At 44.6% G+C, this 24,465-nt stretch overlaps 1 protein-coding gene across 1 annotated transcript in view; it reads left to right on the forward strand.

Moving 5' to 3' along the window:
* Positions 1-24,465, forward strand: part of LOC137519355 (polycystin-1-like protein 1) — a 705,387-nt gene that overhangs the window by 540,188 nt on the left and 140,734 nt on the right. Inside the window, exon 13 of the mRNA XM_068238307.1 lies at positions 23,282-23,388. Within this exon, the coding sequence (XP_068094408.1) occupies positions 23,282-23,388 (107 nt within the window). The remainder of the gene's footprint in view (positions 1-23,281; positions 23,389-24,465) is intronic.

Genomic DNA, 24,465 nt, shown 5'->3' on the forward strand with positions numbered 1-24,465 from the left:
TTGAAGGCGGTCTTGAAGGAGTGGTTGAAGAGGCAGGATGAAAGCCAGGTCAGGGCGAGAGCGTGAATGCCCATGGACAGGATGGACTGGAGGAGTAGGGGGATGATCTACTGTATCAAAAGTTGCTGAAAGGTAAAGGAGGAGGAGAATGGAGTATTTACCTTCAGTTTTAGCTAAGGCAAGGTCATTGACCACTTTGGTGAGAGCAGTTTCAGTTGAGTGGGCAGGCCGAAATCCAGATTGCAGTGGGTCTAGCAGTGAGTTGGCATTGAGGTACTGGGTCAGGCGTTTGTGAACCAGACACTCAAGGAGTTTTGAGGCAAAGGGGAGGAGGGAGATAGGGCGGTAGTTGGAGGGTAGCGAGGGGTCGAGGGAGGGTTTCTTGAGCAGGGGTAGTACAGTGGCCTGCTTGAAGTCTGAGGGGAGGGTGCCTGTGGATAGGGAGAGGTTAAACAGGGTAGTGAGGACTGGGGCCAATTCCGTAAAGTGAGGCTGGAGTAAATCAGAAAGGATGGGGCCAAGGGGGGGAAGTAGTGGTATGGGAAGTCTGCAGTAGGTGGTTGACTTCCTCGGTGGTAGTAGGAGTGAAGGAGGTGAGGATAGGGTGGAGGAGGAGCTGGTTGGGAGGGGTGGGAGGTGAAGATTGAAGATTGGATATTTCCTGACGGATGGAGACAATTTTGTTGGTGAAGTGGGCGGCTAAATCTGTGGCAGAGAGGGAGGAAACGGAGGGTGGGTGGGTTTAAGCAGGGAGTTGAAAGTGGCAAAAAGATGCCAGGGGTTGGAAGCTTGTGCTCCGATGAGCTTGGTAAAGTATTCCTGCTTCGCATGAGCAAGGGCAGTGTGGAACTGCAGCAGGTTAGTCTTGTACCGTAGGAAATCCTAGTTAAAGGGGAACTTCAGCCTAAACAAACATACTGTCATTAAGTTACATTAGTTATGTTAATTAGAATAGATAAGTAATATAATGTCTTACCCACCCTGTTTTAAAAGAACAGGCAAATGTTTGTGATTCATGGGGGCTGCCATCTTTGTCATGGGGGCAGCCATCTTTTTGGTTGAAAGGAGGTGACAGGGAGCAGGAGACGCAGTTCCAACTGTCCTGTGTCCTGATCACCCCTCCCAGCTGCGCACCCTAGGCTTCAAATGTCAAATTCAAAATGTCAAAAAAAAATTGCACCAAAACAGCAGAATGAGAACAACAACATCAGAAATCCCATCATGCTTTGCACAGCATCACTGGGAAAATGCCCAGGCAGTTTTCTTCTGTGCAGCTAAAAATGAGGCTTGTATAAGAGAAACAAAGTTCTGATGCTGTGAAATGGTTAAAGAAACTCCAGGCCTTTTCAGTGCTGCTGAGTCGATTTTTAGTCTGGAGGTTCACTTTAAGTTGAGTTTTCCTCCATTTTCGTTCAGTGGTCCTCTGGAGGTTGCGAGTATGGGTAGTGCGTCAGGGCTGGGGGTTAGGGAGGAAGTTGTGGCGGAATATTGGTGGAGCAGCTTTCTCTAGGGCTGATGAGAGAGTTTGGCGATACTGAGCTGCAGCAAGAATAGGACAGGTTCGGACAGGTACTCATTATGAGTATTTGGTCATGCCATTTGGGTTATGTAATGCTCCAGCAGTAATTCAAGATTTTGTTAATGACATTTTTCGTGAATTCTTGGGAAGATGTATGTTTATTTATCTTGATGATATATTAATTTACTCGTCTTCTTTGATTGAACATTGTGATCACGTGAGGAAGGTATTGTCTAAACTTAGAGAAAATCACTTGTATGTTAAACTTGAGAAATGTGTTTTTGAAACCAATCGGGTTGACTTTCTTGGTTATGTAATTTCTGATACTGGTCTAACCATGGATGATAAAAAGGTTATGGAGGTCATGGATTGGCCTCAGCCAAAACAATTTAAAAGCTCTGCAACGTTTTTTAGGGTTTGCTAATTTTTACAGGAAGTTTCCCTCCAAGGTGGCACCTTTTACTAACCTTACCAAGAAAGGAGCAGATCCTGCCCAGTGGGACTCATCTGCTACTTTTTCCTTTCAGGAGTTGAAAGAGGCCTTCTGTTCAGCTCCTGTACTGGTTCATCCTGATGTCAGGAACACATTTTTTGTAGGAGTAGATGCCTCCGAGATTAATGTAGGGGCAGTACTATCTCAGTATTCTGGCAGTCCAGAGAAGTTACATCCATGTGCATTTTTTTCTAAGAAGTTCTCTCCAGCAGAAAAAAATATATTGGGAATTTTTAGGGGTTAAACTTGCTCTGGAGGAATGGAGGCACTGGTTGGAAGGAGCTGAAAATCCAGTTTACAAATACCATAAGAACCTTGAATATATTGAAAATTCTAAATGGTTGAATTCTAGACAAGTTCGTTGGGCTCTGTTCTTTTCTAGAATTAATTTTGTCATTACGTATAAACCTGGTTAAAAAAAATGTTAAGGCGGATGCCTTATCTCGATGTTTTGAAAAAGAGGTAATGATCCTGTTCCATTGATTCCTAAGAGATGTATTGTTGCTGCTTGTGAATTATCTCCTGATCTATGCTCTCAGTTGTCTGAAGAACAAGATCAGGCACCTCAAGAAAAGCCACTTGAAAAGCTTTTTGTTCCTATCAACCTGAGACTCCAAGTATTAAAACAATTTCATGAAGTTAAGTCAGTGGGTCATACCGGGAAAAGAAAACGATTGAATTGTTAAAAAGACATCTTTGGTGGCCTTCCTTGAATAAAGTTGTTATTGCATTTGTTAAATCTTGTTCTGTCTGTGCTATTAAAATATTCAGAAAATTAATTATCTGAAAAGAACACTTGCTATCAGAAAATGTATGCACAAAATCAAAATCTGAAATGCATACTTGCTATCAGAAAATGTATGCACAAAAATAATTATCTGAAAAGCATACTTGCTCTCAAAAAATGTATGCACAAATTTCATAATCAGAAAATGTATGCACAAAAATCATTATCTGAGCACCCGATGGTACAAGGCGTATGTTAAACATTCTGAGACATTTAGAGCTCTGTCGAGTGGCCTCTCTGCTCCTTACTTTGGACGCACAGAAGGCGTTCGACGGAGGACACTGGGGCTTTTTACAGGCTACCCTCTCCAAATTTGGATTTAAGGGACCAATACTACACGCTATCATGTCACTATATACTAACCCTTCAGCCAAAGTAAATGCAGCTGGTTTCCTCTCTGATGCCTTTGACATATCAAATGGCACCCGTCAAGGGTGCCCGCTATCTCCCATCATTTTTGTTCTTTTGATGAAAACTCTGGCTGAAAAGATAAAATCAAAACCCGAAATAAAGGGAATTAATATTGGAGGTAGTTCCCACATCATCAGCCTCTTCGCAGATGACGTCATCTTAGTGATCTCGAATCCCCTCCAGTCATTACATCACCTACTCAAAGTGATAACTTCATTCTCAGAAGTTTCATACCATAAGCTTAATCAAATCATATATATTAGGTTTAAACATCCCTCCAGACCTTAAAACATCCATTACTCAAAATGTCAACTTTCCTTGGGCAGACACAGAAGTACAGTACTTGGGGGTGCATTTGACGTCAAAGGCATCAGATATTTTTAAGTATAACTTCATTCCTCTCTTAGAAAGTCTCAAAGCAAACTCACAATCCCTTTCTAAATTCTCACTATATGGTCAGGAAGGCTAGCTTCCTTCAAAATGTTCTTTCTTCCAAAAATCCTCTACCTATTCCGCACCTTACCAATTCCTATCAAAGGTTCTTACTTTCTAGAACTACGGAAAATCATCAACAATCTCATATGGGCAGGGAAGAAATCTAGGATTACATACAATACAATGACATGGCCAAAAAAAAAGGTGGGCATAGGTTTACCTAATATGGAAGCACACTAATATGCATGTAACCTTGATTTTGTTAAAGCATGGTGGTCTACATCCAAGGAAAAAAAATGAGTATCTTTGGAGCAAGATTTATTAAAAACATGACCTATTAAATAAAGACCTACTCTTAAGCATGATGTTAGGCTATAAACTGCCCAAATACTCCTTCCCAAGTATCAATACCGCACTTTTGACATGGGAATTTTTTCTAAAACATCCTCCTCACAAAGGTATTTATGTTTCCCCTAGAATCTCTCTAACAGCAATGCAAATAATGATCCCAGACATCAACACACTACCTATGAGAATGATGAGTCTTTAAAAACTTAATGATATGTATGTTGGTAATACTATCAAAACATTTACAGGTTTAACCACTTCGGGACCGGTCGCCTAACCCCCCTTAAGGACCAGGGCATTTTGCGGTGGAGGGGGTGCGCGCATTTGGGGGGGTCGGGTGGCCGGATTCCCTCTGTGGCTGGCTGGGCAGTGTCCCCCCCATGGTGGCAAGTGTCCCCCCTGTAGCTGGCAGCCATCACTTACCTTCCAGGCTCCAGCGATGAGCTGCAGAAGCCACCTCTTCTCCGGCCGGCATCTCCGCTCCAAATGACGCTCAGGTCGGGTCGCGGCTTGATGACGTCATCAAGCCGGGAGCCAGCGCTGACGTCAGACGGAGCAGAGATGCCGGCCAGAGCAGAGGGGGGTGCCGATCGTCGCTGGAATGGCAGGGAGGTGAGTGGATCCTCCTCTTTTCTCCCCTGCCGCCGCCGCTGTCAGAGTGATCACCACGATCCGACGGCGATCGTAGTAATCACGTGATCAGCAGCCATACGCGATGGCTGCTGATCACTAGGGGGAGATGCCAGCTGTCATATGACAGCTTAATCTCCCCTTCCGGGTGCGCACGATCGCGTCGGGAGAGGTGGTTTAGCGCGATCGTTGAATGAACGTCCGGTCAGAAGGGTACCACCACCTGCCGGACGTTGATTCAACCTGCGGCGGTCCCCAATAGGTTAAGGAAGGAATTTGAACTCCCCAAAAGTTCTCTATTTACATATCAAAGGATTGCTAGCTTTCTAAGATCCAAGAAGATAACCATCCCTGAAATAAATAGTCAAATACTTACGATGCTAAATTCTCCCAAACCAATTGCAGGTGGAATATCAATTTGGTATAACGAGCTCATATCCGATAGATTCACCTATTGAAAAGTATACCAAGACATGGTGATGTGACCTAGGTATTGATCTATCAATTGACCAAGTAATCTCAGCACAAAAAAAAATATTGCAACTATCCAAATGTAATTCCCACTGGGAAGAGCACATAAAAATATTAACTAGATGGTATATAACGCCTAGAAAGCTGGCAACCTTTTTCAGCAAATTCCTCACCAACATGTTGGAAATGTTTAAGTTCCATAGATACTATGGCACATATGCTATGTACTATGTACCAATTATGTACCAATTATTACAGACCTCTGGAGCGATATATAAAAGAACGTCTGGATCCAAATTTCCACCTAACACCCCAAATGGCCCTTCTAGGTATTGACCTGGATAAAATAAATATAGAGCACCATATGCATGTATGCCACATACTTATGGCAGCACAGGGTATTATAACTAGCAACTGGAAATCTACAGATAAATTGGAATTCGACATTCTCATAGCAATGTATAAACGAAATATTACAATGGAAAAATACCTTAGGCCAGGTTGCTCTCTAAATTTCTAAGGACACAATAATTGGCAGAATTTTCAGCAAAATATATTTAGACATTTTTTTTAAAAGTCTCTACTATCTCCTAGCAAACAATTCTTTGTAAAAAGCAATATTATCTTCATTTATCATTTTTGAGATGAAATTTTGACAGGGTGCTTAGGTCCAATCAAAATGGTTATTTATTATTGGATAATAGGCAAGTCTTGGGCCTAATAGAGCTATCGGATTGATCAGATGCACCCTGAAAAACATATGAAGACAACATTACTAACAAAAACTGGAGTAATTATCCATTTAAGACCATTAGATAAAGCAATCAATTAGCAAATTAAATCCCTGCCAGATGATTGCAAGTTAAATCAATCACATTAATATGCATGTTAAAACCAAATAGTAATACTAAAGGTGGGTGCACACATCATCATCATCAACAACAACAGATGCAGATATCTCAGCAACACTATCTATTGTGTGTGCTGGAACCAAAACATCAAGCAAAAGAGGAGAGAACAAGTCCTTTAAAACCAGCACCACACAATTATAGTATTCAAAAAATCAGTTTATTTATATATAACAATTAATTATAGCTCACTATAGAACCAAGTTTAAAAACAATTAAAATCGGTCATGCTGCCAATCATAATAACAATGAGTATGCATATACATAATGCGTATATATTATATTATATTATATTGCGCCAATAATTCAACTATATACCTGAGTTTAATCAGCAAAAAAAACACACACTATGGAGTGCTCAATACAAAGCTACTCACAGTGATAGAACCCAGGTTCAGTATAGAGCTCCAAAAAATAGTGCAGTGATACTACAATATCAATCATTAAGTGAACACACAGTGTGAAAAAACAACCATCAATATGATGCAATATAATGAATAAGATGCAATATGATCATAGAAATTTAGGAACTAGTGCTGTAGTGAAGAAGTGACAATCAGAAATGGTGACTATGATACTGCGTACTGCAGAGTGGACACAGCAAAATATGCAATATACTTATCCGGATGGCGCAATGGGATGGGCAGCAGTGCAGTGACGGAGCCCCCGGCGGATGTCTCCACCGGTTCCGCGGCAGCAACGCCGCTTTATCAAGAGCAGGGGGGACTCGTGTGTTGTAATGGCGAAAGACGCCAAGTTATATAGTAAAAGAGGCGTGGTCACATGATCGCTTGACATGCGAATCACGCGCCCCGCCTAACCAATAGCGCCACAGAAGGCTCGAAGGACGGAAGGAAGGAGACGTAGAAGCCACGCTGGAGCACAAACAGGAAGTAAGTATCGAGCGCCACATACAGCAGGAGGAACGAAGGGAAGCAGACGTGGAAACCACGCTGGAGCGCAAACAGGTAGTAAGTATCGGGATAGGCGCAATAACATAATTTATATGTACCAGCACATCAGCAATGCCAAGTAGCATCTAGACTGTCACGATATAATACTGTTAATACCTAGAGGGGCACAATAGGACAACCACATTACAATAATTTATATATATATTGACCACAGCCGTAGAGACTTTGTACATAATAATCATGACATCAAACATGAACTTCATTAGAGTTTATAAGGACAGTTTTTATACCCCGAGGGCCCCCTTAAGGTACCCCAAGGCATCATATCCAGAAAGAAAGTTCAAAATTGGGACATTGGGACCTTTTTGAACTTTCTTTCTGGATATGGTGCCTTGGGGTACCTTAAGGGGGCCCTCGGGGTATAAAAACTGTCCTTATAAACTCTAATGAAGTTTATGTTTGATGTCATGATTATTATGTACAAAGCCTCTACGGCTGTGGTCAATATATATGTAAATTATTGTAATGTGGTTGTCCTATTGTGCCCCTCTAGGTATTAACAGTATTATATCGTGACACTCTAGATGCTACTTGGCATTGCTGATGTGCTGGTACATATAGATTATGTTATTGTCCCTATCCCGATACTTACTTCCTGTTTGCGCTCCAGCGTGGTTTCCACGGCTGCTTCCCTTCGTTCCTCCTGCTGTATGTGGCGCTCGATACTTACTTCCTGTTTGCGCTCCAGCGTGGCTTCTACGTCTCCTTCCTTCCGTCCTTCGAGCCTTCTGTTTCACTATTGGTTAGGCAGGGCGCATGATTCGCATGTCAAGCGATCACGTGACCCCCGCCTCTTTCACTATATAACTTGGCGTCTTTCGCCATTACAACACACGAGTCCCCCCTGCTCTTGATAAAGCGGCGTTGCTGCCGTGGAACCGGTGGAAACATCCGCCAGGGGCTCCCTCACTGCTCTGCTGCCCATCCCATTGCGCCATCCGGATAAGTATATTGCATATTTTGCTGTGTCCACTCTGCAGTACGCAGTATCATAGTCACCATTTCTGATTGTCACTACTTCACTACAGCACTAGTTCCTAAATTTCTATGATCATATTGCATCTTATTCATTATATTGCATCATATTGATGGTTGTTTTTTCACACTGTGTGTTCACTTAATGATTGATATTGTAGTATCACTGCACTATTTTTTGGAGCTCTATATTGAACCCGGGTTCTATCACTGGGAGTAGCTCTGTATTTAGCACTCCATAGTGTGTGTTTTTTTTGCTGATTAAACTCAGGTATATAGTTGAATTATTGGCGCAATATAATATATATACGCATTATGTATATGCATACTCATTGTTATTATGATTGGCAGCATGACTGATTTTAATTGTTTTTAAACTTGGTTCTATAGTGAGCTATAATGAATTGTTATGTATAAATAAACTGATTTTTTGAATACTATAATTGTGTGGTGCTGGTTTTAACCCCCTTGGCGGTATGAAAAATACCGCCAGGGGGCAGCGCAGCAGTTTTTTTTTAATTATTTTTTTTTTAAATCATGTAGCGAGCCGAGGGCTCGCTACATGATAGCCGCTGCTCAGCGGCATCCCCCCAGCCCCGCCGATCGCCTCCGGCGATAGGCGATCAGGAAATCCCGTTCAAAGAACGGGATTTCCTGGAGGGCTTCCCCCGTCGCCATGGCGACGGGGCGGAATGACGTCAGCGACGTCGGGACGTCATTGGGAGACCCGATCCACCCCTCGGCGCTGCCTGGCACTGATTGGCCAGGCAGCGCTCGGGGTCTGGGGGGGGGGGCGCCGCACCGGATAGCGGCGATCGGGCGCGCGGCGGCGGCGGCGATCGGGGTGCTGGCGCAGCTAGCAAAGTGCTAGCTGCGTCCAGCAAAAAAAAAAATTAAGCAAATCGGCCCAGCAGGGCCTGAGCGGCACCCTCCGGCGGCTTACCCCGTGTCACACACGGGGTTACCGCTAAGGAGGTTAAAGGACTTGTTCTCTCCTCTTTTGCAACAACAACAACAAATAACATTTGTAAAGCACTTTTCTCTCAGAGGACTCAAAGCGCATAAGCATGGCTCAGACCACCGTGGTACAGAGGAAGAATTCTATAAGTCCGGAAATGCCAGGCGAAACAGGTGGCTTTTCAGTCTGGATCTGAATAGCTCCAGGGATGGTGCTATCTTTACTGGGTGTGGCAGGGAGTTCCAAAGAGTAGGGGCAACATGACAGAAGGCTCTGTCTCCAGATTTTTTGAGGTGCACTCTGGGAGTGACCAAGTTTATAGAACTTGCTCATCTGAGGTTGTGAGAGGTGTGGTGCAGCTTCAGCAAGTCCTTCATGTATCCAGGGCCCAGATTGTGCAGGGATTTGAATGTTAGCAGTCCACTCTTGAAGAGTATTCTCCATTCTACTGGTACCCAGTGCAGTGAGCGAAGGATCGGTGTAATGTGACAGTGGCGAGGCTGGCAGCAGCATTCTGCACTAATTGCAAGCGACACAAGTCCTTTTTGGGGAGGCCAGCATGAAGGGCATTGCAGTAGTCCAGCCGTGATGTGATGAAGGCGTGAACTAGGGTTGGAAGATCCTCGGGGGGAATCAGATGTTTAATCTTTGCAATGTTCTTCAGATGAAAGTAGGAAGATTTAACTACAGATGAAATTTGGTTTCTGAAACTCAATTCCCCATCGATTAGTACGCCAAGGCTGCACACAAGGTTGGAGCTGTTTATGTCTGAATTCCCAATCCTGATTGGTGTTGCTTTAGGATAGAGCTGTTTTGATGGCGAGCGCTGGCTTTGGACAAAAGGGACCTCAGTTTTGTCAGCATTCAGTTTCAATCAGTTATCATTCATCCATGCCTGTAGCTCAGCTAAGCAAGAGTTTATTTTTGGAGTAGGGTCTGTTCCACCAGGTTTGAAGGACAGGTATAGCTGTGTGCCATCGGCGTAGCAGTGGTACGTCAGGCCATGTCGTTGGATAAGTGTACCGAGTGGCAACATGTAGATTGCAAACAGCAGAGGGGATAGGATTGATCCTTGTGGCACTCCGAATTGTAGAGGTGCAGGTTTGGACATTATTGGTCCTAGGGATACTCTGTGTTCTGTCAGTCAGGAATGATCTGAACCACTGGAGGACTGATCCACTGATGCCACAGTACTCCTGCAGTCTGTTAAGCAGAATTTCATGGTCAACTGTATCAAAAGCCGCTGAGAGATCCAACAGGATTAGGATGGAGCATTCCCCTCTGTCCCTTGCCATGAGCAGATCGTTGCAGACTTGGATGAGGGCTGTTTCACAGCTGTGGTGTTTCTTAAAGCCAGATTGTAGTGGGTCCAGGATGATGTTTACTGACAGCCTGGTTTCAAGTTGCAGATAGACAGCCTTTTCAATAATTTTACCTAAGAAGGGGAGATTGGAGACAGGTCTGTAGCTGCTCATTGCATCTGGATCCATGGAAGGTTTTTTAAGAAGGGGCTTGATGATTCCTTCTTTTAGAGAGGTAGGAAACCTCCCTGCCTGCAGAGAGCAATTTACTATTTTGTGAAATGCTGGACCAAGCAGGTCAGGGCATTTCAGTATATGTTTAGTTGGTCCAGGTCGCAGGTTGTCTGGCGGAGGCGACGGAGGATGTCTGAGATCTCTTCCTCACACATACTTTTGAAGTCAGTCCAGGGTGTTAGGTTGTTCTTGCAACTATTTCCAGGAGTTGAATAAGTCTTAAGTGCTGTGGACTGAATGAGAGACCGAATAGAGGATACTTTGTCAGCAAAGTAGCAAGCAAATTTCTAACATAGCTCCTTTGAGGGAGTTATAGACAGGATGGGTTACAGAGTCTATCAACTGTGCAGAATAGTTGGGCTGGCCTGTTGGCGGCCTTTGCAATCTCCTGTGATAGGTAGGAGGATTTTTTCTTGGTGATCGCATTTTGGTAGCTTTCCAGGTGAGAGACAAGGGTGTGTTTATCTTTTTGAATTCTGAGATTTTCACCACTTCCTTTCTAGTCTGCGCACTTCTTTCTTTAGGTCCTTTGGTGAGCTGTCAAACCACCGTGCCTGGTGAAGTGGTGTAGACCATTTAATGTGCACTGGAGAAAGGGCGTCATAGGCAGATGACACTGCATGGTTGTACATCAGGACCATGGAGTCTGGGTCTGCGCAATGATTGGTTAATGAGTCGAAGTTGAGGATGTTCTGAATGTGCTGGGGTGAGACATCTTTCAAAGAACTGTATTTTATGAATTCTTTCCCTCAGATAAAAGTCTTTGGAAAAGGCAAGATCACGGACCAATCTTACTTCCTTCCACGTAGTATGAGAGCATACCTACACAGTCTATTCTATTGAGCTGAACTCCCCATCAGATAAAAATCTTTGCAAGATGCTGTACACATGCAAAAGATCAGTATCTGCAAAAAATCAGTTCCTGCAAAATGCATTCATAGTCTATGATATCTGGAGCTCTCATACAGAGATCTGCAGATGATTGATCTGCAGATGAATGTCTGTTAAACAAGGTGTGTATGAGATCTCCAGATATCATAGTCTATGAATGCATTTTGCAGGAACTGATCTTTTGCAGATACTGATCTTTTGCATGTGTACAGCATCTTGCTAAGATTTGTATCTGATGAAGAGTTCAGCTCAATAGAATAGACTGTGTAGGTATGCTCTCATACTGCATGCCCTGCCTCACTACCCTTGCCCCCACACCCTTTTCAACTCTCACTTCTTCACTCTTTTCCTCCTCCCCTCCCATCCCTCCTCATGTCACTCTCCTGGTTGGGACCACCCACGCATGCACTAATTACAGCTCATGAAGGGTGTGTAACTTGTTATACCACGTTCTTAGCTAATAAGCTATGTGCCTGGGTAATATATCCAGCTTTTTGCATGGTATGGAGTATCTATTTTTGTGTATTTTTTGCCCGCCCACGTGCGTCTCGGGTTGCGGGTCTTTTTCCTTCTTCCCTGCGGCCCGGGTTGCAACGCGGGGTGAGCTAATAGTGCCACACAATGTTTTTGTTTTGCCTGGCCACCGTGAGCCGTTCCTCCACACCCGCCCTCCTGCCGCTTATTGGCTAACAGCCTCGGCTGCCGCCCCTTACGCGGCTTGGAGGCTGCATAGGTCGCCATGGCAACACTTCCTTACTCCGACATAGTACACGTCCTCTGTACGCAGTGACGGATTAGCACCGCTTGTCATGACGCGTACCAAGTTACACCCAATGGTCTGGCCCCAAGTCACACAGGACAGGTAGGCGGGACTTCACACGGAAGAAGGCTATTTCAATGGCCTCCTCTACCCAGCACATTGTGCACGATTAGCCTCCGAGGAAGCAAGGCTCACCCCATTGCGAATCGGTCGTAAGGCCGTGCACCCACTGGCGCCCACAGCTGCCTCCCCTCTCCAGCAGAGCACGATAAGTACCACTATTATTCACGGATCATGTTTTTGTGAATGATTTACCACATATGCTTGTACACCTGCTGCTTATGCATTATAGCTACAGTGCTAGACATTTTTTGCTTTTTTTTTTGAGATCTGTACATTAGTTAAGTCTGAGGGGAAATAAAGAAGTAAAAATAAAGACAAACCAGCATGCCCTGCAACTTCCTTTGTGCAGCAACGTACCAAATAACAGTCAGGTAAACTGGGGAATGATCATTTATAAACTAGTAAAGTAAGAGTGATTTTAACTTTTGGATTGCCTGGTTAGCATCCTTATTACTTGTTTACCAGATAAAAATAAAGAATTGATTTTTGATTTTATGCCCGACAGGACTCTTTAACCAAACAAACTTGTGTTGCATCTGAATATACTTCAATTCTGATTCCTAATGCCTCCATGGCAGCACCTATGGGTAGTGGCCACGCCCCCAACCCCTATAGGACAGGTATCTAGCATAAATTGAAGGTAGCCTGACTCCACCCTGTCTGTTTTTCGTCCCTGCCTCGACACAGTATCTGGTCTCCGTGCACCCTTACCTTCTTAAACGCCAGGTTCAGCCTCTCCTGGTGTCGCCTTGGGTCTAATAGAGTCTTTCATGGCTAACCCGTTCTGCTGGTCTTGGGGGCATGGTGGCCGCACTGATTGAGGGGCTGTCAGGTGGGGAAATAAATTCTCCCCTTAAGTGTGGGCCACAGTGTGCAGGCTGGCTAATAGCTGGCAGGGCGAGGATCCATTTTGGGCGTTTACTCTGCCTCCGGCACTTCAGAAAGGAGGATTTTGCCGTCCCGGGGACTCAGTGACGTCACTAGTAAACCTCACTCCAGAGCATCTCTATGCGCTCCACGTCTCGGGGCCGGCATAGGGAGGCGGGGAGGCTTAATGGTGAGGTCTGACAGGCCTATTTAAGCCAGCAATATGGCGGGGATTGGCGTTTTTCGCTGAAATTCAGCGTGCACTCTGCGGTGGCTGATCCCTGCCTCTTGCAATCACTTTTCTGTGTGGTTTTCCGTGGAAAGTAGGTGTGTTATGGGCGATCTCTCTACACATACCTTTCTATCACCCCATGGCCACAGCCATACTTAATGCTGTCTTTTTTTACTTTCCAGCATGTCTCAGGCAGATATGGACCTCATTTTGCCCGACACAGACCAGCCTCAGATTATCAGGTAGAGGTGCCCTAGGTGAGTTTTTTTATTTCTGTTAGCAAAAGAGTGCGAAGACTAAAACGACATGTAATTTCATGTCTCCTGGCAGTCCCACTAGAATCTCGTCTGAGCATCCTTCTGGATCACGCTCCCCACAACGGTCAAGTTCAGCTAAAAGAAAGAAACGCTCCAAAAGTGGCTCGCCCAAAAGGCATCACCACAAACGCCCCCCCAAAAACTGCTGGGCTTGTGGAGAAATTACATTACTGGGAAAATTAGTATGTAATCCATGCTTCAATCAGATGCCACGTGAAGAACAACAACCAGTCGAAGTGTCACACTTGATTAGACAGGCTGTACAGGAATCAATGGCAGAGTACATCGCAGGACTGCCACAGTCACTTCCAGCTACAGAGCCTATACAATCTACTTTCCCCTGCAGCAGGGAGAGTAGGTGGATTGATGACCTCGGCACTTTGGCGCCAAATGGCATGAACGAGGCATATAATCTAAAATGTTTCCTGTGATAATAATAATACAATGTAGCTTGTCTCTTTAAGTGTTGTGCCCGCCCCTTAGTGGGGTGTGTTTTATTTGTCTATATATGTGATTGTTGCACAAATACTTGGTAAGCACTTGATAAAGACCATCTGGTCGAAACGTTCGTGCTCTAGCACTGTGGTTCTGCAAATAAAAATTGGCCAATTGGCCTAAAATCCAGGTCGAGACCCAGTCTTTCTTCATTTGGACTGTTGTTGCACCCTTGGTGGATATGGGTGTGGACTGGTTGACTCCCTGGTGCTGTATTAAGAAGTGGGGTTGTAGCATCAAGGTTTTACCTATACCAAAGCATGTAACATTGCCATTGGAAGATGCTTTATCCTTCCGAGATCCTATCGATAGGAAAATGGACATGGATCTGAAAAAATCATATACCATGTCAGGTGGAGCAATGAAACCGGCGGTCAATCTAACTGCAGTCGCAAAAGCCATACGTGCCTGGACAGACAATTTAGAGGTGGCAATAACAGAAGATACGGACAAAGAGACCTTGATTAATTATTTACAGGAGTTCAAATTATCAGCAGACTTTATAGGAGAAGCCTCCGTAGATATTATCCACTCTACAGCTAGATCAATGTTTTATTCCATTACCACCAGAAGGGCGCTATGGCTAAAATCTTGGTCAGCGGACATGAATTCAAAACAAAACTGGTGCAAAATTCCATTTGATGGAAAAAAACTTTTTGGAGAACTCATGGATAAGGCCACTCACAAAAGTGACTGGTGGAAAATCTGGTCTTAGGCCTGGTGCACACCAGAGGAGTTTTTCTGAGCGTTTTGAGTTTTTAAATCTGCTGCTAATGTTATCCTATGTGTCTGTGCACACTGGAGCAATGAGGTTTTGTAAAAAAAACCCATAGCATTACATTGGGAAGAGCTTTTGAAACCTCTAAAAGCTCTTCCCAATGTAATGCTATGTTTTTTTTTTTACAAAACCTCATTGCTCCAGTGTGCACAGACACATAGGATAACATTAGCAGCAGATTTAAAAACTCAAAACGCTCAGAAAAACTCCTCTGGTGTGCACCAGGCCTTATTCCTCATGATCATAAACCAAAAAGATCTCCTACACCTCAACAGAATAGAAATCGGCAAACACGATTCAGGGGTTCCAGGTCTTACCGACCAGGCAAAGATTATAGGAGAACATGGCAAGGAGGTCAGGCAACGCTATCCAGGCTCAACAAACAGAAGGCCTCTAACTCTACTAATAATGCCCCTAAGGGCTTTTGATGGTCCGTCCGCTCAGATGTGTCCTGTGGGGGGGGGGGGGGGAAGGCTGCTATCCTTTGGACACATTTGGGCGGAAGACTGTCGGAACCATTGGGTGGTAAAGACGATTCGCTACGGTCACAAATGGTCATTTAAACAAAGACCACTGGATTCCCACTTTACACCAAAAAGAATCCCAGGCACTACACACAAAATGAAGATTCTAGAGGACTGTATCCAAGCCTTGATTACCAAAAGAGCGTTTCATCCTGTTCCAGTCCAGGAAAGGGGAAATGGAATCTACTCTCCCTTATTTTTTGTAACGAAAAAGACGGGAGACCTAAGACCCGTCTTAGACCTCAGATCCCTCAACAAGTTAATAGAACTACCCAGATTCAAGATGGAATCCCTCAAGTCCATTGTATTAGCAACCAAAGTATCAGACTGTATGCTGTCAGTGGACTTGGAAGACGCGCATTTACACATCCCAATACACAAAGACTACCAACGCTATCTACGTTTCGCCATAGCAGATTTACACCTCCAAATTACGTGTCTTCCTTTCGGTATAAGTACAGCACCCAGAACCTTCACCAAGATACTGGTTCAGATAGTAGCTCTTCTGAGACTGAAGGGTTTGAGACTATATCACTACCTCGACGACATCATACTACTAGTGCAGAGTCGGGAGAAGATTCTGGAACAGAGGGAGCTACTTATGAACGAACTACAACGTTTTGGATGGCTAATAAGTTGGAGAAAGAGCCAACTATCTCCAACACAGCATATGGTATTTCTGGGAGCACGCTTCCTGACCACTCAGAATGCCATCAAGTTACCGGAGGAGAAGAAAGACAGCATCTTCAAAAAGATACGACTCACGATGTACTCATCCAAGCTTCAAGTGCAACAGTATCTGAGCCTACTGGGGACATTAACATCTACCATTCCCATGATCAAATGGGCTCAATGGCATACCAGAGTATTCCAATGGGGCTTCTTGACACAATGGAAAAAGAGAAACAGTATGTATCAATGGATCTACATAGATATTACAATGAGGAACAGTTTGAGTTGGTGGCTGAACCCCAACAACCTGAACAGACATCAGAATATTCAATCACAAAAGGAGATATTGATCACCACCGACATGAGTACGAAGGGCTGGGGGACCACTTGGAGAGTCAGTTTGCTCAGGGTTCCTGGTCACAAACTATGACTACAGAACCTGCGAATATATTGGAGCTAAGGGCAATCCTATATGCGTACATCAAAAAAGGGCGTCGGGGAAAAAAGGGCGCGTGGTGTAAACGATAAGCAGTATTATCGTTTATAAAAATAGTGTAGAATTTCGTTTACAAATAGTGTTTTAAGAATTTATAAATCATTAAATAATGTGTATGAAATCGGCAATTCTTAAAACGTTAATCTTCCCTGTTTCTAAACTGAAACTTATAATTACGTTTGTTAAAAAAACAGTAATATTTGTTTAAACATTAGAATTATATATTGTTATGGATAATCTTGATTTATCGTTTATTAATATAATAATAAAATGTGAAAATATTGTTTATAACAATGATATTAATATAAGTACATTCATAATAACTGTTGATTAGTATAATTAAAATTGTACTAAAACTATACCTAACCCTACTCTCACACAGAACCCTCCCTGTACCTATCCCTAATCCCTAACCCCTAGACCCCCTGGTGGTGCCTAAACCTAAGACCTCCCTGGTGGTGCCTAAAACTAACCACCCCAAAGCCCTCCCTGTACCTATCCCTAACCCCTAGACCCCCTGGGGTACCTAAACCTAAGACCCCCCCCCGGTGGTGCCTAAACCTAAGACCCCCCTGGTGGTGCCTAAACCTAAGACCCCCCTGGTGGTGCCTAAATCTAAGACCCCCCCGGTGGTGCGTAAATCTAAGACCCCCCTGGTGGTGCCTAAACCTAAGACCCCCCTGGTGGTGCCTAAACCTAAGACCCCCCTGGTGGTGCCTAAACCTAAGACCCCCCTGGTGGTGCCTAAACCTAAGACCCCCTATGGATAATAATGTTTGACAAACATTAATAAATAAAAAATGTAAATAAAAAAATTTAAATAATTTTTTGGGGTGGATAATGTTTTAGAAATGTTTTACAAATAGTGATTGTAAAAAATATATTACAATTTACGTTACGTACTGATCGCTTTATTTTGTGAATAATAATGTTTTACAAACAGTAAGGGTTAAAATGTTAAATCATGTTTTAATTAAACAGGATAAATATGTTTAGTATCTTTATAAACGTTATTCGTCACAAGCTCATTTTGTAAAGTTAAATCATCACAAGCACAGTTATAAAACCTTAAAAATCTCCGGGCGCCATTTGTAAAACGTTAATAATCTCCGGCGCCTTTTTTTCCCCTGTTCGGCATCCATTAAACGATATTTATAATGGGAGTGAATGGGGCGCCCTTTTTGTCCACTTGTCTAATGCGCCCAAATCTCCTGCTTCCATCCTATATGCCCTGGAACATTTTCAGACTCGAATAGTCAACAGTTCAGTACTGATCAGAAGCGACAACAAGACGGCAGTCGCATACATCAACAAGCAGGGAGGAACAAAGAGCTTACGATTACTTCAGCAAACTGCACCGATCATGCAGTTCGCAGAGACACACCTTCTCAGCTTGAGAGCGATTTACATTCCAGGCCAATCGGTTGTCAGAGCGGACTATCTCAGCAGGCATCAGGTAGACAAGGAATGGTCTTTACACCTGGACATCTTCAAGAAGATCTGCAAGAAATGGGGATCTCCAGACCTGGATTTGATGGCGACGAAGAACAACACGAAGTGTGCCCGCTTCATCTCCAGAACGTACTGTCCCCAAGCAGAGGGAGTGGACGTTCTCACTGCAGACTGGAAGTGCAGACTGGGCTATGTTTTCCCGCCGACTCCAATGATAAACCGGGTACTGAGAAGAGTGGCACAGGAGAGTATAACAGTCATAGCTATCTTACCATTCTGGAACCACCGTCCATGGTTTCCACTACTGTGGAAACTAAAGATAACAGCTCCGTGGAAACTTCCGGTCATCTCCCAACTTCTATCACAGGGCCCGGTTTACAATCCAGACATCCAGAGGCTGCATTTAATGGCTTGGCTTTTGAAGGGGAGAGACTAAAGCAGGCCAGTTGTTCGGACGAGGTCATTAATACAATTCTTAGAGCAAGCAAACCATCCACAAACAAAACATATCATCTTATATGGAAAAAATTCTTTCAATATGCGGCTGAAAAGGGTTTTAACTCCTCGAAATCAGAAGCTTATAACATCTTGGCGTACCTTCAAACAGGTCTGGAAAAGAACTTGAGCTATTCAGCACTAAAGGTCCAGGTTACAGCCCTTTCTGCTCTGACTAATGTCATGGGCGTTCAACCCTCTAGTAATACAATTTCTTAGAGGCGTGATAAAGATCAAACCTCCAAGGAGGACGCTGTTTCCAAAATGGGACTTACCAGTGGTTCTGGAAGCACTAAGAAAACCCCCATTTGAACCCCTGGATAGTTGCAATCTCTGGAATGCAACCAGCAAGACTGTTTTTCTGACAGCTGTCGTTTCCGCCAGGAGAGTGTCTGAACTACAGGCAATTGGCATAAAGGTACCTTACCTATGCTTTTTCCCGGATAGAGTGGTCATTAGACCCATGCCGCACTTCATACCTAAAGTGGCGGCAACCTATTATTTCAACCAGGACTGGACACTTCCCACCTTTCAAGAGGAAGGTACCCAAGTACCGGACACACTAGATGTGGGTCGTATGCTCAAAAAGTACTTGGAGCTAACGGCGGAAATCAGAAAAACAGAAAGATTCTTTATCATTTCAACAGGCTATAGGAAGGGGGAACCTGCAACCTCTAGAACAATTTCATTGTGGATAGTTAAGGCCGTTCAAACTACTTATAAACTTTCCAATCTGGAACTCCCTACTACTTTAAGAGCACATTGTAATGATCGGTGTCAGTAAGCAGAGAGAATCTGATTATTAGTGATCTGCAGTATCACCAATAATGCAGATGTCACCCGATTATTGATGATCTGCAGAATCACCAATAATGCAAGTGCGACTAACCTCTGGATACCGTAGCAGAAAAAATGACAATCAACACTGTACAATATACAAGATTGTGGAAATATCCACCACACGGTGATTCCTCAGAAATGTGGATACCTCTGAATGGGAACCCCGTGTGTGAGATCCTCGGCCCAGGTGAAGATTGGGATCTCAGCTCCTGGCAGTAATCGTCTGCTAGGGCAGGCGTCTCGGAGGGGCAAGCCTCAGAGATATCCCACCAGTGGGAGACGTTCCACTGGGGAAAAGAGAAAGGTCAGACAGGCAAAGGTTTGGCAACAGAGAGACGGCAGCAGTACAAGAACAGATGGCTGATTCAGAGTCCGTTTAACAGGCAGGGTCGGCAACTAAGAATCAGATAGGCAAAGGTACGAAATCGAGAAGAAAAAAGAGAGAGTAGTCAGGGATAGCCAAAGTCAAAACACAGATAAATATGCAATACAATCCTAAACTGAGGTGTGACGTCCTTGATATCAATACCCGGGAACTGAGCTAAGGTCTGAGCGTTTACACCTAAGTATTCACGACAGCAGACAGTGAGCAAATTACATCTGTGGGCTTCAATGCAAGAGCCCAGTTCCACCAGCCCGCCCAGGGGGCTGGACCTGAAGTCAGCATGTGATAGGCTGGCTGAGGTCAGCTGATCGCCGGATCAGCTGACCCGTCTTCTCAAGGAATAAATATCCTGCCGCCTCGCGCGCGTGCGCATGACCCCCTCTGCCTCTGAACCTCAGAGAGGCCAGGTCCCCGGTCAGCGCACACCGAAGTACGCCGGCTGAGTAGCGGGACCCGCCGCCATACTATCAGCCGCGGCGTTGCCTGTCCTGCTCTGCGCCGGCTGCTCCGTATGAGATTCGGAAACCGCCGGCTGGGAAGCGGAGGCCGCCACCATGCTGCCCTGCGTGGCGGCGGCTCCGCTATTCTTCACACACATTCTACAAGATCAGTAGCAACGTCCTGGGCAGCATATGCTGGAATTCCAGCAGACCAAATATGCCAGGAAGCAAACTGGAAAACAGTAAACACATTCATGCAACATTACAAAGTAGAACCAGCTGTTAATGCAACGTGAATTTTGGCAAAACAGTTTTGTCTAAGACTTGAATATTTAGTTGTATTTCTGAATAATACATTTTTTTCTTTTGATGCACTTGCAGACCGTCTCCCACCCAGTGGTGTTCTTATTAATTGTGCCTAGTTAGATCCCATAGGTGCTGCCATGGAGCCATTAGGAAAATGGAAAATTGTATACTTACCTTCCGGTAATTTTCCTTTCCTGATGCATCCATGGCAGCAACATAGGACCCGGGTCTCGGCAAGTCCGAAAAGTATAGACAGGGTGGAGTCAGGCTACCTTCAATTTATGCTAGATACCTGTCCTATAGGGGTTGGGGGCAGGGCCACTACCCATAGGTGCTGCCATGGATGCATCAGGAAAGGAAAATTACTGGAAGGTAAGCATACAATTTTCCGTTATCAGTACCAACATCAATGCAAATGAATTAATCAGTGTACACCTGTTGCTTTAAATCATATTCTGAAAACAGCATACAGATTGCAAACCATAAAGAGTGCTACAAAAATTAAGTTCAGAATAGCACCCAGCCTGAGCGGATTCTATATATAAATATATATATTGTAGCACATAGGATTAATAAAAATCCAAACAGTACCTAGCAAAATCAGTATCAATGCTGTACTAGTTCAATACTGCTGAAAATCCCACCTCAGATCAGCAAACAGCCTATAAACCCACAGTCTTGGTCAGCCTATAAACCTGTAAGATTTAAATATGCCCCTACGGGGTATCACCTCGGGAGATTGAAGCCTCTGGATCCTAAAGAGCCTTCCCCCATCCTCCTCCACAGTCTAGTTCCAGCGCTGGAACCCCCAAATGTGACCTCCTTGTGCAAGCGCTAGCTCCATCTCGCTTGGCTCCGGCGGAAATAGCATAATAATAATGCTGTTTATCTTATGTATTTGTTAATCAGATGCTGTGCGATTAGGGATATAACTATGTAGAGAGCGGCCCCTGCAAGGCAGGGGGGCCCACAGCTGTGGGTGATTCCTAGGACCTGGCCACATTTGTTATATGCAGGCCTGTTTCTAGGGCCGTGCGGCCCGTGCGGGCGCCCTGGGCGCCGAAGGAGTTGTGGGTGCTGTAATGGAGGGGGGAGTCAGCTGTGGGGAGGGCAGCCCGATCTCTCCCTCCCACCCTCCGTGCTCCCCCCTCCGAGTGTGACTGCAGGGAAGCGCTGTGTAGGGAGGGCAACTCACCTCCCTGGTTCCAATCGCCGCCGGTCTCCTCTTCTCTTTATAGCCGCTGATACACCCGCTGCTTCCTGTTTAGCCGGAAGTAGCGTGTGTATCAGCGGCTGTGAGGAGAAGACAGAAGAGGAGAAGACAGAAGAGGAGACCGGCGGCGATTGGAACCGGGGAGGTGAGTTGCCCTCCCTACACAGCGCTTCCCTGCAGTCACACTCGGAGGGGGGAGCACGGAGGGTGGGAGGGAGAGATCGGGCTTCCCTCCCTGCAGCTGACTCCCCCCTTCCATACTGGGGGCACCTACCTAATCTAACCACACTGGGGGGGCACCTACCTAATCTAACCTATACTGGGGGGCACCTACCTAATCTAACCACACTGGGGGGGCACCTACCTAATCTAACCTATACTGGGGGGCACCTACCTAATCTAACCACACTGGGGGACACCTACCTAATCTAACCACACTGGGGGGCACCTACCTAATCGAACCTATACTGGGGGGCACCTACCTAATCTAACCACACTGGGGGGGCACCTACCTAATCTAACCTATACTGGGGGGCACCTACCTAATCTAACCACACTGGGGGACACCTACCTAATCTAACCTATACTGGGGGGCACCTACCTAATCTAACCACACTGGGGGGGGCACCTACCTAATCTACCAACACTGGGGGGCACCTACCTAATCTAACCACACTGGGGGGCACCTACCTAATCTAACCTATACTGGGGGGCACCTACCTAATCTAACCTATACTGGGTGGCTCCTACCTAATCTAACCACACTGGGGGGCACCTACCTATTCTAACCACACTGGGGGGCACCTACCTAATCTAACCTATACTGGAGGGCCCCTACCTATCTAGCCTGTATTGGGGGCACCTACCTAGCCTATACTGGTGGCAACTATACTGGCTACCTATATTGGAGGCACCTACCTAACTAACCTATACTGGGGGCACCTACCTATCAAACCTATACCGGGGGCACCTGCCTATCTAACCTATACTGGGGGCAACTATACCGGCTACCTATACTGGAGGCACCTACCTGGCTAACCTATACTGGGGGCAACTATACTGGGGCACCTATGCCTGGCTACCTATACTGGGGGGACCTATAGCTGGTTACCTATACTGAGTGCAACTAGACCTGGCTAAACTATACTGCGGGCATGTATACCCGGCTCCGCGCGGGGGGGGGGGGGGGGGGGGTATCGCAATTTTAACGACCTGGGTGCATTTTAGCCTAGAAACTGCCCTGGTTATTTGACCCCTAGCAGATTGCCATCCAGGCTGAGGGAGTTTCCAAGAGAAGCCAGGGCTTTGCGTGTGAACATTGGAGGAATCCTATCAAACTTTTGCAGAAGGGCCTTATGATTTGTAGTTTTGCCACTAAATTTAGCCTTGGCAATTTGTCACATTATTGCATCTTGATAAATAAGGCAGCAAGACAATTTATAAACAGGCTTATAAGTCACCTTTAACAGGAAGCTAATAGCCATTATCAAACAGAAAATGAATCCTAAAACCATAGCTATGTAGTAAAGCATATACTTTTTCATCTTATAGGTTTACATTGTATTGCATGGTGAAGATGGTGTGTCGGAAACTCGAGAATTATATTGTCCTGACAGACCTGTGTTTGAAAGAAATTCAAGGCATATATTCATAATGAGGTAAGGTGCAATTTCATAACAATAGTTTAATATTTATAAAATATTGCCCATTACATTTAAACCCTCATGCGTAAAAAGGTATCTCATGAGTTATGTCATTATTTATTGTATTTATAAAGCGCCAACATATTACACAACGCTGTCATCTTTGGCTTGAGTCAGTAATCTTCTTTAGTGTCTTAATGTGTGTTCAATCTCATTGACATAATTTATAAAAAATTGGCTATTACATTGAACACAAATTTCAGCAGAAAGACATGAACCCTCATACGTAAAAAGATATCTCATGAGTTATGTCATTATTTATTTATTTATTGTATTTATAAAGCGCCAACATATTATGCTGCGCTGTCATCTTTGGCTTGAGTCAGTAATCTTCTTTGGTGTCTTAATGTGTGTTCAATCTCATGGACATAATAATTTACAATAAAATTCATAGATACAGAGATACGTAGAGAGACAGAACAGGTCTGCCCTACCAGCAATTAGAGATGGCTCGAACCTCCGATTTTTGGTTCGCGAATCTCAAACGCGAACTTATATAAAAGTTCGGTTTGCGCAATAGACTTCAATGTGGAGGCGGACTTTGAAAACTACAAACAATTATGCTGGCTACAAAAGTGATGGGAAAGATGCTTCAAGGGGTCTAACACCTGGAGGGGCCAGTGACTACAAGAGGAAAAACATTTTTTTTTAAAAAGACCTTATAGTTTTTGAGAAAATCGATTTTAAAATTCTCCTTCTGACCTTGGGAAAATTAAAACGCCCGCCGACTTTAGCGGTTAATAGCAAAGCCCCCTTAAAAGCTAGAAACACCAAAGTTGCTGGGAAAGTTAAGAACAGTGGGAACAAGAGGAATTTTGTTCAAAAAGACCTTATACTTTTTGAGAAAATCGATTTGAAAGTTTCAAAGGAAAAAGAGCCGATTCATTCGATTCAATTCATTAAAAACACCCGGATCATTCATGAACCGGTTAGTATAGCTTAGAATGCGTCCTGTGCAGGACGCGTAGCTGCGGCTCCCACTGTCTCTCCCCACCTGCCTTCACCTGTCAACCCCCACCTAGGCTAATTGAA

This window comes from Hyperolius riggenbachi, chromosome 5, assembly GCF_040937935.1.
Source record: "Hyperolius riggenbachi isolate aHypRig1 chromosome 5, aHypRig1.pri, whole genome shotgun sequence".
Classification (NCBI taxonomy): domain Eukaryota; kingdom Metazoa; phylum Chordata; class Amphibia; order Anura; family Hyperoliidae; genus Hyperolius; species Hyperolius riggenbachi.